Source organism: Balaenoptera ricei, chromosome 7 (assembly GCF_028023285.1).
Source record: "Balaenoptera ricei isolate mBalRic1 chromosome 7, mBalRic1.hap2, whole genome shotgun sequence".
In the NCBI taxonomy this organism is placed as follows: domain Eukaryota; kingdom Metazoa; phylum Chordata; class Mammalia; order Artiodactyla; family Balaenopteridae; genus Balaenoptera; species Balaenoptera ricei.
In genome coordinates this window covers 107,366,107-107,380,680 of record NC_082645.1, presented here as the reverse complement: position 1 = coordinate 107,380,680, position 14,574 = coordinate 107,366,107, and the positions used below count along the sequence as shown (strand labels likewise).

At 36.9% G+C, this 14,574-nt stretch overlaps 1 protein-coding gene across 1 annotated transcript; it reads left to right on the top strand.

Moving 5' to 3' along the window:
- The first annotated feature begins 10,979 nt into the window (after positions 1 to 10,979).
- SCG2 (secretogranin II) lies at positions 10,980 to 12,830 on the top strand. Its single transcript, XM_059927440.1, has one exon. It carries the CDS (start codon positions 10,980 to 10,982, stop codon positions 12,828 to 12,830), a length of 1,851 nt encoding a protein of 616 aa, XP_059783423.1.
- The last annotated feature ends 1,744 nt before the right edge of the window (positions 12,831 to 14,574 follow it).

Sequence of the window (14,574 nt, the reverse complement as noted above, 5' to 3'; positions counted from 1 at the left end):
TCCCATAACTGCTGGGTGGGTGACTCACAGACTGGAGAACACTTATACCACAGAAGTCCACCCATTGGAGTGAAGGTTCTGAGCTGCACATCAGGCTTCCGAACCTGGGGGTCCGGCAAAGGGAGGAGCAATTCCTAGAGAATCAGACTTTGAAGGCTAGCAGGATTTCAATGCAGGACTCTGAAAGGACTGGGGGAAACATAGACTCCACTCTTGGAGGGCACACACAAAGTAGTGTGCACATTGGGACCCAGGGGAAGGAGCAGTGACCCCCTAGGAGACTGAACCAGACCTGCCTGCTAGTGTTGGAGGGTCTCCTGCAGAGGCAGGGATTAGCTGTGTCTCACCATGAGGACAAGGACACTGGCAGCAGAAGTTCTGGGAAGTACTCCTTGACATGAGCCCTCCCAGAGTCTGCCATTAACCCCACCAAAGAGCCCAGGTAGGCTCCAGTGTTGGGTTGCCTCAGGCCAAACAACCAACAGGGAGGGAACCCAGCCCCACCCATCAGCAGTCAAGTGGATTAAAGTTTTACTGAGCTCTGCCCACTAGAGCCAACTCTACCCACCACCAGTCCCTCCCATTAGGAAACTTACACAAGCCTCTTAGATAGCCTCATCCACCAGAGGGCAGACAACAGAAGCAAGAAAAACTACAATCCTGCAGCCTGTGGAACAAAAACCACATTCACAGAAAGATAGACAAGATGAAAAAGCAGAGAGCTATGTACCAGGTGAAGGAACAAGATAGAACCCAACAAAAACAACTAAATGAAGTGGAGATAGGCATCCTTCCAGAAAAAGAATTCAGAATAATGATAGTGAAGATGATCCAGGACCTCAGAAAAAGAATGGAGGCAAAGATCGAGAGGATGCAAGAAACGTTTAACAAAGACCTAGAAGAATTTAAGAACAAACAAACAGAGATGAACAATACAATAACTGAAGTGAAAACTACACTAGAAGGAATCAATAGCAGAATAACTGAGGCAGAAGAACGGAAAAGTGACCTGGTAGACAGAATGGTGGAATTCACTGCTTTATTCAATTCAGAATAAAGAAAAAAGAATGAAAAGAAATGAACACAGCCTAAGAGACCTCTGGGACAACATTAAACGCAACAACATTCGCATTATAAGGGTCCCAGAAGGAGAAGAGAGAGAGAAAGGACCAGAGAAAATATTTGAAGACATTATAGTTGAAAACTTCCCTAGCATGGGAAAGGAAATAGCCACCCAAGTCCAGGAAGTGCAGAGAGTCCCATACAGGAAAAACCTAAGGAGAAACACGCCGAGACATATAATAATCAAAGTGGCAAAAATTAAAGATAAAGAAAAATTTTTGAAAGCAGCAAGAGAAAAACGACAAATAACATACAAGGGAACTCCCATAAGGTTAACAGCTGATTTCTCAGCAGAAACTCTACAAGCCAGAAAGGGTGGCATGATATACTTAAAGTGATGAAAGGGAAGAACCAAGATTACTACAACCAAGATTACTCTACCTGGCAAGGATCTCATTCAGATTCGATGGAGAAATCAAAAGCTTTACAGACAAGCAAAAGCTAAGAGAATTCAGCACCACCAAACCAGCTCTACAACAAATGCTAAAGGAACTTCTCTAAGTGGGAAACACAAGACAAGAAAAGGACCTACAAAAACAAACCCAAAACAATTCAGAAAATGGTCATAGGAACATACATATCGATAATTACCTTAAACGTGACTGGATTAAATGCTCCAACCAAAAGACACAGGCTTGCTGAATGGGTACAAAAACAAGACCCATATATACGCTGTCTACAAGAGACCCACTTCAGACCTAGGGATACATACAGACTGAAAGTGAGGGGATGGAAAAAGATATTCCATGCAAATGGAAATCAAAAGAAAGCTGGAGTATCAATGCTCATATCAGATAAAATAGACTTTAAAATAAAGAATGTTACAAGAGACAAGGAAGGACACTACATAATGATCAAGGGGTCAATCCAAGAAGAAGATATAACAATTATAAATATATAAGCACCCAACATAGGAGCACCTCAATACATAAGGCAACTGCAAACAGCTATAAAAGAGGAAATTGACAGTAACACAATAATAGTGGGGGACTTTAACACCTCAATTACACCAATGGACAGATCATCCAAAATGAAAATAAATAAGGAAAGAGAAGCTTTAAATGACACAGTAGACCAGATAGATTTAACGGATATTTATAGGACTTTCCAACCAAAAACAGCATATTACACTTTCTTCTCAAGTGAACATGGAACATTCTCCAGGAGAGGTCATATCTTGGGTCACAAATCAAGCCTCAGTAAATTTTAAAAAATTGAAATCCTATCAAGCATCTTTTCTGACCACAATGCTATGTGATTAGAAATGAATTACACGGAAAAAAACGTAAACAACACAAACACATGGAGGTTAAACAATACGTTGCTAAATAACCAAGAGATCACTGAAGAAATCAAAGAGGAAATCAAAAAATACATAGAGAAAAATGACAATGAAAACATGATGATCCAAAACCTATGCGATGCAGCAAAAGCAGTTCTATGAGGGAAGTTTATAGCTATACAAGCTTACCTCAAGAAACAAGAAAAATCTCAAATAAACCATCTAACCTTACATCTAAAGCAACTAGAGAAAGAAGAAGAAACAAAACCCAAAGTTAGCAGAAGGAAAGAAATCATAAAGATCAGAGCAGAAATAAATGAAATGGAAACAAAGAAAACAATAGCAAAGGTCAATAAAACTAAAAGCTGGTACTTTGAGAAGATAAACAAAATTGATAAACCATTAGCCAGACTCATCAAGAAAAAGAGGGAGAGGACTCAAATCAATAAAATTAGAAATGAAAAAGAAGAAGTTACCACAGACACCTCAGAAATACAAAGCATCCTAAGAGACTACTACAAGCAACTCTATGCAAATAAAATGGACAACCTGGAAGAAATGGACAAATTCTTAGAAAGGTATAACCTTCCAAGACTGAACCAAGAAGAAATAGAAGATATGAACAGAACAATCACAAGTAATGAAATTGAAACTGTGATTAAAAATCTTCCCACAAACAAAAGTCCAGGACCAGATGGCTTCACAGGTGAATTCTATCAAACATTTAGAGAAGAGCTAACACCCATCCTTCTCAAACTTGTCCAAAAAATTGCAGAGTAAGGAACACAACCAAACTCATTCTATGAGGCCACCATCACCCTGATACCAAAATGAGACAAAGATACTACAATAAAAGGAATATTACAGACCAATATCACTGATGAATATAGATGCAAAAATTCTCAACAAAATACTAGCAAACAGAATCTAACAACACATTGAAAGGATCATACATCATGATCAAGTGGGATTTATCCCAGGGATGCAAGGATTCTTCAATATACTGAAATCAATCAATATGATACACCATATTAATGAATTGAAGAATGAAAACCATGTGATCATCTCAGTAGATGCAGAAAAAGCTTTTGACAAAATTCACACCCATTTATCATAAAAACTCTCCAGAGAGTGGGCATAGAGGGAACCAACCTCAGCATAATAAAGGCCATATATGACAAACCCACAGCAAACATCATTCTCAATGGTGAAAAACTGAAAGCATTTCCTCTAAGATCAGGAACCAGACAAGGACGTCCACTCTCACCACTATTATTCAACATAGTTTTGGAAGTCCTAGCCACGGCAATCAGAGAAGAAAAAGAAATAAAAGGAATACAAATTGGAAAAGAAGAAGTAAAACTGTCACTGCTGGCAGATGACATGATACTCTACATAGATAATCCTAAAGATGCCACCAGAAAACTACTAGAGCTAATCAATGAATCTGGTAAAGTTGCAGGATACAAAATTAATGCACAGAAATCTCTTGCATTCATAAATACTAATGATGAATAATCTGAAAGAGAAATTAAGGAAACACTCCCATTTACCATTGCAACAAAAAGAATAAAATACCTAGGAATAGACCTACCTAGGGAGACAAAAGACCTGTATGCAGAAAACTATAAGACACAGATGAAAGAACTTAAAGATGATACCAACAGATGGAGAGATATATCATGTTCTTGGATTGGAAGAATCAATATTGTGAAAATGACTATACTACCCAAAGCAATCTACAGATTCAATGCAATCCTTATCAAATTACTAATGGCATTTTTTACAGAACTAGAACAAAAAATCTTAAAATTTGTATGGAGACACAAAGGACCCTGAATAGCCAAAGCAGTCTTGAGGGAAAAAAGTGGAGCTGGAGGAATCAGACTCCCTGTCTTCAGACTATACTACAAAGCTACAGTAATCAAGACAATATGGTACTGGCACAAAAACAGAAATATAGATCAATGGAACAATATAGAAAGCCCAGAGAGAAACCCATGCACCTATGGTCAACTAATCTACAACAAAGGAGGCAAGGATATACAATGGAGAAAAGACAGTCTCTTCAATAAGTGGTGCTGGGAAAACTGGACAGCTACATGTTAAAGAATGAAATTAGAACACTCCCTAAAACCATACACAAAAATAAATGCAAAATGTATTCGAGACCTAAATGTAAGACCGGACACTATAAAACTCTTAGAGGAAAACATAGGAAGAACACTCTTTGATATAAATCACAGCAAGATCTTTTTTGATCCACCTCTTAGAGTAATAGAAATAAGAACAAAAATAAACAAATGGGACCTAATGAAACTTAAAAGCTTTTGCACAGCAAAGGAAATCATAAATAAGACGAAAAGACAACCCCCAGAATGGGAGAAAATATTTGCCAATGAATCAATGGATAAAAGATTAATCTCCAAAATATATAAACAGCTCATGCAGCTCAATATTAAAAAAAAAAACCCAATCCAAAAATGGGCAGAAGACCTAAATAGACATTTCTCCAAAGAAGACATACAGATGACCAAGAAGCACATGAAAAGCTGCTCAAAATCACTAATTATTAGAGAAATGCAAATCAAAACTGCAATGAAGTATCACCTCACACCAGGTAGAATGGGCATCATCAGAAAATCTACAAACAACAAATGTTGGAGAGGGTGTGGAGAAAAGGGAACCTTCTTGTACTGTTGGTGGCAATGTAAATTGATACAGCCACTATGGAGGTTCCTTAAAAAGCTAAAAATAGAATTACCATATGATCCAACAATCCCACTACTTGGCATATACCCAGAGAAAACCATAATTCAAAAAGACACATGCACCCAATGTTCATTGTAGCACTATTTACAATAGCCAGGTCATGGAAGCAACCTAAATGCACATCGAGAGACGAATGGATAAAGAAGATGTGGTACATATATACAATGGAATATTACTCAGCCATAAAAAGGAATGAAACTGGGTCATTTGTAGAGACGTGGATGGATCTAGAGGCCATGATACAGAGTGAAGTATGTCAGAAAGAGAAAACAAATATCGTATATTAACGCATATATGTGGAACCTAGAAAAATGGTGCAGATGAACCGGTTTGCAGGGCAGAAATTGAGACACAGGTGTAGAGAACAAACGTATGGACACCAAGGGGAGAAAGCTGGGTGGTGGGGGTGTGATGAACTGGGCGATTGGGATTGACATGTATACACTGATGTGTATAAAATGGAGGACTAATAAGAACCTGCTGTATAAAAAAAATATAAAATAAAATTCAAAAATTCAAAAAAAAATCTGCTCTCTTAGCCACTTTCAAATATACAATATTGTTAATTATGGTCATTATGCTGTGCATTACATCCCAGAACCTATTCATCTTTAAAAAAAAAAAAAAAAAAAGAGTGACTTCCTTGAGGGTTGTTGAGACCTCTACTGAACCAACTCTACCCTCTAAGAGTAAACTTGTGGAATTTTCTGAGGCTGTGTTGATACTGGTTAGTTCAACTGGCCACACAGAACTACTGGAAAGCAAATCAGGTGAAACTCAGAGTGGCTTATCTTTGTCAAGATTTAAAAAAATGTTATCATGTATGTAAAGCTACCAAAATGTCTGCAAATGAGCTGATTTCATTGAGGTGGTGCTTGAGAAATGAGATTTGTTAACTCAGGTCTCTTCAACCTAGCGCTTAACCTTGCTCTAAAATCCCATTATGAGACATAAATAGATTAGACAAATTGGCCACAGGACTCCAGTCTAAGCCTGTATGAGTTCCATGTCAATCCACAAGTGATGGTCTACCACTCATTAGGAATCAAATAGCTTTACCAGGAGATCAAAGAGAGAGAATGAAGGGCTACTTTTCCCAAGATTTTTTTTTTTCCTAAGGTTTTAAACTATCTCTATTTCCTTGAGTAGTTCAACAGTATTGTGGTTTACCTAGCATCGTTAGAAATCATTAAGTAAAATCTGGTAATGAGAAATCTCAGCTCAGGCTTCTTTTCCCAGGACCCCCACCGAATTTCTAGATTGAATCATGCTCCCTGCTGTCTGTTCTGGCTGACATCTTTCTTAGTACTTTCCAATTTATATCAAATCAAAATAATCTGTTTGTCGCTCATCCCCACCAGGCCAAAGGATCCTCAAAAGAAAAAAAGAGCATATATATATGTATATATATATACATACAAATATATATGTCATCATCTTTGTATCTGGCACTTAGTAGGCATTACAACTTACTGAATGGATAAATCAGTGGCTGATTATTCATTTAACAGAGACAAAAGGGGTCTCTTATACAGCAAGATTCTTTTGTATACTTAAAGTATATTTCAAAATATACTGTTTTTAGGAGAATCATATCTTTAATGAAATGAAGTTAAAAATTTAGACTTACATAAATTATTAAAATATATAATCAGGTTACCTGGTAAAGCACAGGAATGATTATGAACTACAAGTCTGAGAGGTTGGAGTTGGAAGTATTATATTATTCCCTAAACTGGTCACATTTATGGAAGGTATTCAATTCATCTGATTCAACTGGAGAAGGAAAATATTCATAGTATAACTTCCTTTTAGTTACAGATGAGTTACAATTACATATGTGTCACACTTTCCTCAAACAGTGAATATGTTCTTTTTCTTATTGGAAGTATTTTCAACTTCTGAACTTCCCTTTTTGAGATCAAATGTTGTAAAAGATGCCAACAGATTCATATAAAATTATCAATTACGAGACCTGAGACCTTAGAAATACCCACTTCAAAATTATATTGAAGCTCTAAAGCAAAATTCCAACTCATTAGAGCCTTAAAGGTAACTCACATAAAAAAGAGAAAACCTTTTTAATCAAATAAATATGATTTTAAAAACAATGCTGCTTGTGGTTATGATATAAAATATGATTTCATATTCATAATGTGTCTTCTGTTCCTCTTGGAGCATACTGAGGAATGGTAATTTCTTTGTGACCACTGAAGGAAAAAAAAGTCCTTGTCTGTAAAACTTTCTTATAATGACGATTACAACAGCAACAGCAATAGGAAACCCTATCACAAGCTATTAGAACACAGACGAGATTATATTGCAATTAGCCATGTCTATCTGATGGATTTTTCTTTCTAAGGGAAATTGTGCAAAGCATTTTATTTCAAGCCTCAAAGATTTTGATAAAAGAAAAAAAAGGAAACTGCAGTTTTTGCCACAAAAAGACAGGTGGCGTAAGCATGCAACCTTTTTTTTTTTTAAAGATACATAAAGTGCTTATTTTCTCTCTGAAGAAGCTCGCCTCTGCTCGGGTTTGTGGCTGAGCCGGTGACGTCAGTGTGGCAGTGCGGAGTCAGGCGCGGGGGCTCTCTATAAGCCCAGGAGCTGTCCGGGTGCTGAAACGGTCCGAGCAGCTCACGCAGCGGACCAGGAGGAACGTGCTGTGGACGTTCTCTGCCACATAAAAAAGAGGTAAGACTGCTTTTCCCTTTGATTTACTTGAAAGTTCTAAATTGCGTGTTCTCTCCTTAATTCCTAGCTAAGAAGAAAAAGACCATTTGGCAAGCTTGTATCTATAGAATAGCTGAACAGTAACCTGCTGCTCATCGGCCAATGTAAGGACACTATATACGTGTACATATATATGATTGAATCTGTGATTTATACCACTTGCTGTTAGGTGTTTACTAACCATAGTGCTATTTAGATAATCATATATAAGAAGCATGAAAAAGTTCAGGATATTTGTGTCAATACACATTATTAATGTAAAGTTAACCAAGACTGATATTTTGTTTCTTTCCTTAATTTATTGTTTCTTCCCCTAAGAACCAGATACAAGGCCAAGGATATAATTTATATGCTTAATATTCTTAACAGTAGGTTTCCAATGATTCAAAGGCTGTTAAACACGTTAGTGATAGAAGCAACCAATTTTGGAATTAGGTTTTTTTCCCCCTTTGACATTTACCTTGCAAGAGCTCAAAGTTAACTAACTCTATACAATTATTTTCTCAATTGGTATACTCTGAAAAGGCTTACATTATTATTTCCTAATTTTAGTCCTAGGAAGGTAAGATTAGAATGAGCTTCCTTATTTATTCACGGTGAAATATTATCTTGGGTTATAGGTTGGATATGACCATGGATTACAGAGAGATCATAATTTGGAATGCATGAGGAAAACATTCATAACTGTACAAACTATTATTATGATGCTTTGGTTGAAAGAGATTGTACAATATTTTGCTAAATATTTTGAATGGGACAAGTGTTTCTTTTTTCTGTATCCTAACTAGTTGAATTGCTCAAATTTGATATATCTAGCTGCATTTGTTAATGCTCTAGTCTAATTTCAATAGAAAAGACATTTTAACTTACAAGGCTTTAGTTCAAACTCTATATAGAATATTAGAGCTGTTGAAACCACCTTCACTACTTAGATGAGCTGCTACCTGGGAAAGAAATCCCTTGAGTCTTACTCAAAGGCAATAACTGTGTCATCCAAACTGAATCTGAATATATGACCAAACAGTAGCTCTTGTTAGGCTGTGGTTTAAATAACTGCATTGGATATTTTGCCCCAACTCCACAGCGAAGCCCACCTACAAGATAATGATTTTAAAGACCAGCACATAACCCATCTGTTAAAAATATTTCAGGATAATGGTCTCAAAGAAAATAAGTTTACTAAGATTCTTAAAACTACTAGTCTAAATACCAATGTTGAAAATTGATTTCCAAATCTAAATTAATCCTGAAATAGTATAAAGAAAATGCATAATGTGCTTTTACTTAAACCTAAGAATTTATGAATATAATTTCCTTTAGTAAACATTGATTCATAGCAAATATTTTAGAAATTTCCTCTGACATGCTTTTAAAGATTTTCCTTTCAGTAAATTAAGTAGTCAAGTTAATGGGGATCTTTTAAATAAATGTATATTTTACTAACTAATTTTAATAATCATTTTAATAAATAAATCTGTGCTAAAGAAATTTCTGTAAGTACAACTTTTTTTTAGGTTCTAAAAACCGAGGACATTACTTAAATACCAATATAATCTAGTGAACAATGATATTTTCTACAATTGATGTCTAAGCTAATAGATAATTGTACCTACATAACTTAGCTTATATATCACAAAACCATAATTCAGGTAAGATATCATGAACAAACTTATATAATTCCTTTACATTTACTTTATTTGTAACAAAAATTGCAAGTATTAAATTAGGTTTAAATGTTATCAATGCCAAATGTAAAACATGTAAAAACTAATCCTTTTGCTAATTCATATGTGAGACTATCAGGCCTTGGAGAAAAAAAAAATGAATGAAAAATTTTAAGTAGGAAGAATTCAACACATTGTCTGTATTTATCTAAATTGGGAGTTACATAGTGGTTATTTTAAGATTTTCTAACAGTATGAGTCATTTAAGATTTCATAGGTCCACACCCAAATAGACACAGACATAAGTCAAGCTGAATCTGAACACTCACAAGTTCAGAAATAGACTGGTTAAGAAAGCTTATGTTCTTTCTGTAGCATCTGTTATTATTTACTATACACTCTTGAGGGCTGAGGAAAAATATAACCATGATTGCATTTTACAAGACAGTCACAATAAAATTATTAGAAGAAATATGGAGCGCAGATATTTTAAAACAGTTTATATTTTAGTACATTTACATTGAAATAAACTTCACTGGATATCATGGATTTATTATTTTTTATAACTCTAGCTATTGTGCTTGTGTATCCTGACGGTACCCTGTGTGTTATTACATTTCAATCAAGATGAGTAATTATAAAATGCCAGACTTCTAAATTAAATATTTTGGAATTCAATGGGTAAAGAACTACTGCTTTGGGGATATTTAAAGAAAAACTTCATTAGGTTTACCTATAGCTGGGACTTGAGAAGACCCATATTCTGGAGGTCATTAAGGTATAGACCTTCCAAAATTAATAGTATGATTTAGTGGCAGAGTGAGAACAAGTTATTTCTGAAAATGTATGTGAATGGGACTCATCTACAAGATGGACAATTCAGGAACTAAATCACATGGTTTTCGATAAGGAGATAACTCTGTGTGTGTGTGTGTGTGTGTGTGTGTGTGTGTGTACATGCCTGTTTTAAATTAAGCCAGCTAATTTTTTTGCCAGTGATTTCAGAAGGAATGCTGTACAAGATAACTAAAACTCATCTTGGAAAGTATTTATTTAACAGAAACAATGCATACTACAAAACAAACAACATGTTTTATAAATTAAAAAATAAAATTTGAGAAACTTCCTATCAGTGTTTTTGCTATTATTTTGACCAAGAGAATGCCATACAAATTTGATGCAACTGGGTAACAATTTTGCTAAAGATTCCTGTGGTTAGCCTGTGAGGATTGTGTAGGAAATATTTATAGATTTTAAAAAGAGTCATCCTAAATTAATGTGGAATAATCTCTACTACGGTTTCTTTTCCCCCTCAATGGTCAATAACCTCTTTTGCTATAGCGTCTATTAGTCTGTTTCATTTGTGTTAACTCATGTTTTCTGTGCTTTAAGGAAATCTTTCAAACATGGCAGAAGCTAAGACTCACTGGCTTGGAGCAGCCCTCTCTCTCATCCCTTTAATTTTCCTCCTCTCTGAGGCCGAAGCAGCTTCATTTCAGAGAAACCAGCTGCTTCAGAAGGAACCAGATATCAAATTGGAAAACGTCCAAAGGTTTCCCAGTCCTGAAATGATCAGGGCTTTGGAGTACATAGAAAAGCTCCGACAACAAGCTCACAAAGAAGAAAGCAGCCTAGACTACAATCCCTACCAAGGTGTCTCTGTTCCCCTTCAGCAAAAAGAAAATGGTGACTTGCCAGAAAGTTCAAGGGATTCCCTGAGTGAAGATGAATGGATGAAGATAATACTTGAAGCTTTGAGACAGGCTGAAAATGAGCCCCAGTCTGCACCAAAAGAAATCAAGCCCTATACCTTGAATTCAGAAAAGAACTTCCCAATGGACATGCCTGATGATTATGAGACTCAACAGTGGCCGGAGAGAAAGCTCAAGCACATGAGATTCCCTCCTATATATGAAGAGAATTCCAGGGACAACCCCTTTAAACGCACAAATGAAATAGTAGAGGAACAATATACTCCTCAAAGCCTTGCTACATTGGAATCTGTCTTCCAAGAGCTGGGGAAACTGACGGGACCAAACAACCAGAAGCGTGAGAGGGTTGATGAGGAGCAAAAACTTTACACAGATGATGAAGATGATATCTACAAGGCTAATAACATTGCCTATGAAGACGTGGTTGGGGGAGAAGATTGGAACCCAGTAGAGGAAAAAATAGAGAGTCAAACCCAGGAAGAGGTAAGAGACAGCAAAGAGAATATAGAAAAAAATGAACAAACCAATGATGAAATGAAGCGTTCAGGGCAGCTGGGCCTCCAGGATGAAGATTTCCAGAAAGAGAGTAAAGACCAACTCTCAGATGATGTCTCCAAAGTAATTGCCTATCTGAAAAGGTTAGTGAATGCTGCGGGAAGTGGGAGGTCACAGAATGGGCAAAACGGGGAAAGAGCAACCAGGCTTTTTGAGAAACCACTTGATTCTCAATCTATTTATCAGCTGATTGAAATCTCAAGGAATTTACAAATACCCCCTGAAGACTTAATTGACATGCTCAAAACTGGAGAGAAGCCAAATGTATCAGTGGAACCAGAGCAGGAGCTTGAAATTCCCTTTGACCCTGAAGACATCTCAGAGGTTGACTTAGACCATCCAGATCTGTTCCAAAATAAGATGCTCTCAAAGAATGGCTACCCCAAAACACCTGGTCGTGCTGTGGCAGAGGCTCTACCAGATGGGCTGAGTGTTGAGGACATTTTAAATCTTTTAGGGATGGAAAATGCAGCAAATCAAAAGCCTCCATATTTTCCCAATCAGTATAACCGAGAGAAGGTTCTGTCAAGACTCCCCTATGGTCCTGGAAGGTCTAAAGCAAACCAACTTCCCAAAGCTGTCTGGATGCCAGATGTTGAAAACAGACAAATGGCATATGAAAACCTGAATGACAAGGATCAAGAATTAGGAGAGTACTTGGCCAAGATGCTAGTTAAATACCCTGAGATCATGAATTCAAACCAAGTGAAGCGAGTTCCCAGTCAAGGCTCATCTGAAGATGATCTACAGGAAGAGAACCAAATCGAACAGGCCCTCAAAGAGCGTTTGAATAAACACAGCTCTCAGGAGACTGACAAACTGGCCTCGGTAAGCAAAAGGCTCCCTGTGGGGTCCCCGAAGAGTGACGATACCCCCAACAGACAGTACTTGGATGAAGATCTGTTAATGAAAGTGCTGGAATACCTCAACCAAGAAAAGGCAGAAAAGGGAAGGGAGCATATTGCTAAGAGAGCAATGGAAAATATGTAAGCAGCTTTCATTAATTGCCCTACTTTCACCCCTCCCACCCCAAGCAAACACCAACATTTCTCTTTAGTGTGTTGACTTCTATCTTGTTAACACTGTTACACCTTTAAATGATGTACAGGCAGATGATTCCATTTCACTGGGGCGTCTACTTCACTAACTCTGAGCTGTTCTCTTGTGTGTGGATATATGTAAATGTTATGACTTCTGAATAAAAATATTAATCATATCCCTTATTCAAGAAAGATATCTATGATAGTGTTTAATAGTGTATCTAATGACTGTGGCATTGTTGATGCTCACATATGACAAAGAGTGTCCTATAATTCTCTTGAAAGTTTTTAATACTTATTGAATTATTTTGTTACTGTCTGTAGTGTTTTGTGGAGTATTGGAGCAAAAAAAAAATAAAGCATTATAAATATATAGTTTTATTTAAAAGGCCTTTTCTATTGTGTGTTTTGTTGTTGTTTAATAAATGTTATTTCTGAACAACTGTGGGTTATTCATTCTGGAAAACCAGAGACGGTGACTATGGAGCAAGCAGTATGGAGCTAAAAGAGAAAATCATCACCTTCCACAGTCTATCCAGGTAAGAAATAAGGAATTTAAACATACGACCATACTACACATTTGTAGAATGCAACATCCTCTAGCATCCCACTACCTAATGCTTGCCTATAGTTTTTCTCATATTTATGATTATGGAATAAGACTTTTGGTATCATATTTATACCTTTTACCCTTGATTTATATAAATGCAAACATTTAAGTCTTCCATAACCAGCACTGAAAAAGAAGAGATGTGTATAGGACAGTCAGAAACAATTACAGACTTGGAAGCAATCTACCTATTCTCAGGTCACCCTGGTCCCTAGAACACAAGGCTGCTACTCTTTTATATGGTTTGAGAGGGGCCAAAGGATCCCCAAACTGACTGTCAGGTAAGTGAATGGCTTAGGTACAGTGGGAATACCTCAGCTGCCCTCTCTCTTGTCCACGTGTTAGAGAGAATCCTGAGTGGGCTAAGCAGTACATAATTGTTATGATGTGCGTCACTTCAGGGGTAGATGCTATCAGCATCCCGATATATCAACAGGGAATCAACAACAACAGCAGCGAGAAAATATACAGAGCAACAAAGCAACAGTGGTCGTAAAAAACCAAGGAAATAAATCACAGTTACTATTTACTGAATATTTATTTTGCCCCAGGCACAATACTAAACACTTTATCTCATTAAATCTGTACTGTATCACTGTCAAGCGCCACTTATTATCACCCTTTTACATCATAAAAAGCAAAACTCAGAAAGTTTAAATAACTTCCCCCAAGTCACCCAGTATTATAAATTGCCAAAGCCTGTGTTCTTAACCACTTCACTACACTGCCTCTCACTACACTGCCTCTCACTACAGGGCCGTTTCAGCTGAGGGATGGGACATTGGATGTGGGGTGGTGGGAGGCTTATGTAGTCTCAGTATGGGTCATTTCCAAGGGAGGGCACTTGTGTTTGTGTGTGTGTGTGCGTGTGTCAGCGGTGGAGAGGAGAGACAATCCTGGAATGATTAAAAGACAATGAGAAGGCTCTGCACACCTTGGGGAAAACACTGAATGTAGGTTTTCCTACTTTGTAATTTTGTCCAGACTCTTTTCTGTCCAATCATCATATACTTTCATGGAAATCTGGAATCTATAATCTAAGACCTTAGAGGGGAATTGTCTCTACAGTGTCTCTAATAAGTGG

Bases quoted from the DNA above. Each gene is read 5' to 3' on its own strand.
- SCG2 (XM_059927440.1), top strand. From the start codon at position 10,980: ATGGCAGAAGCTAAGACTCACTGGCTTGGAGCAGCCCTCTCTCTCATC.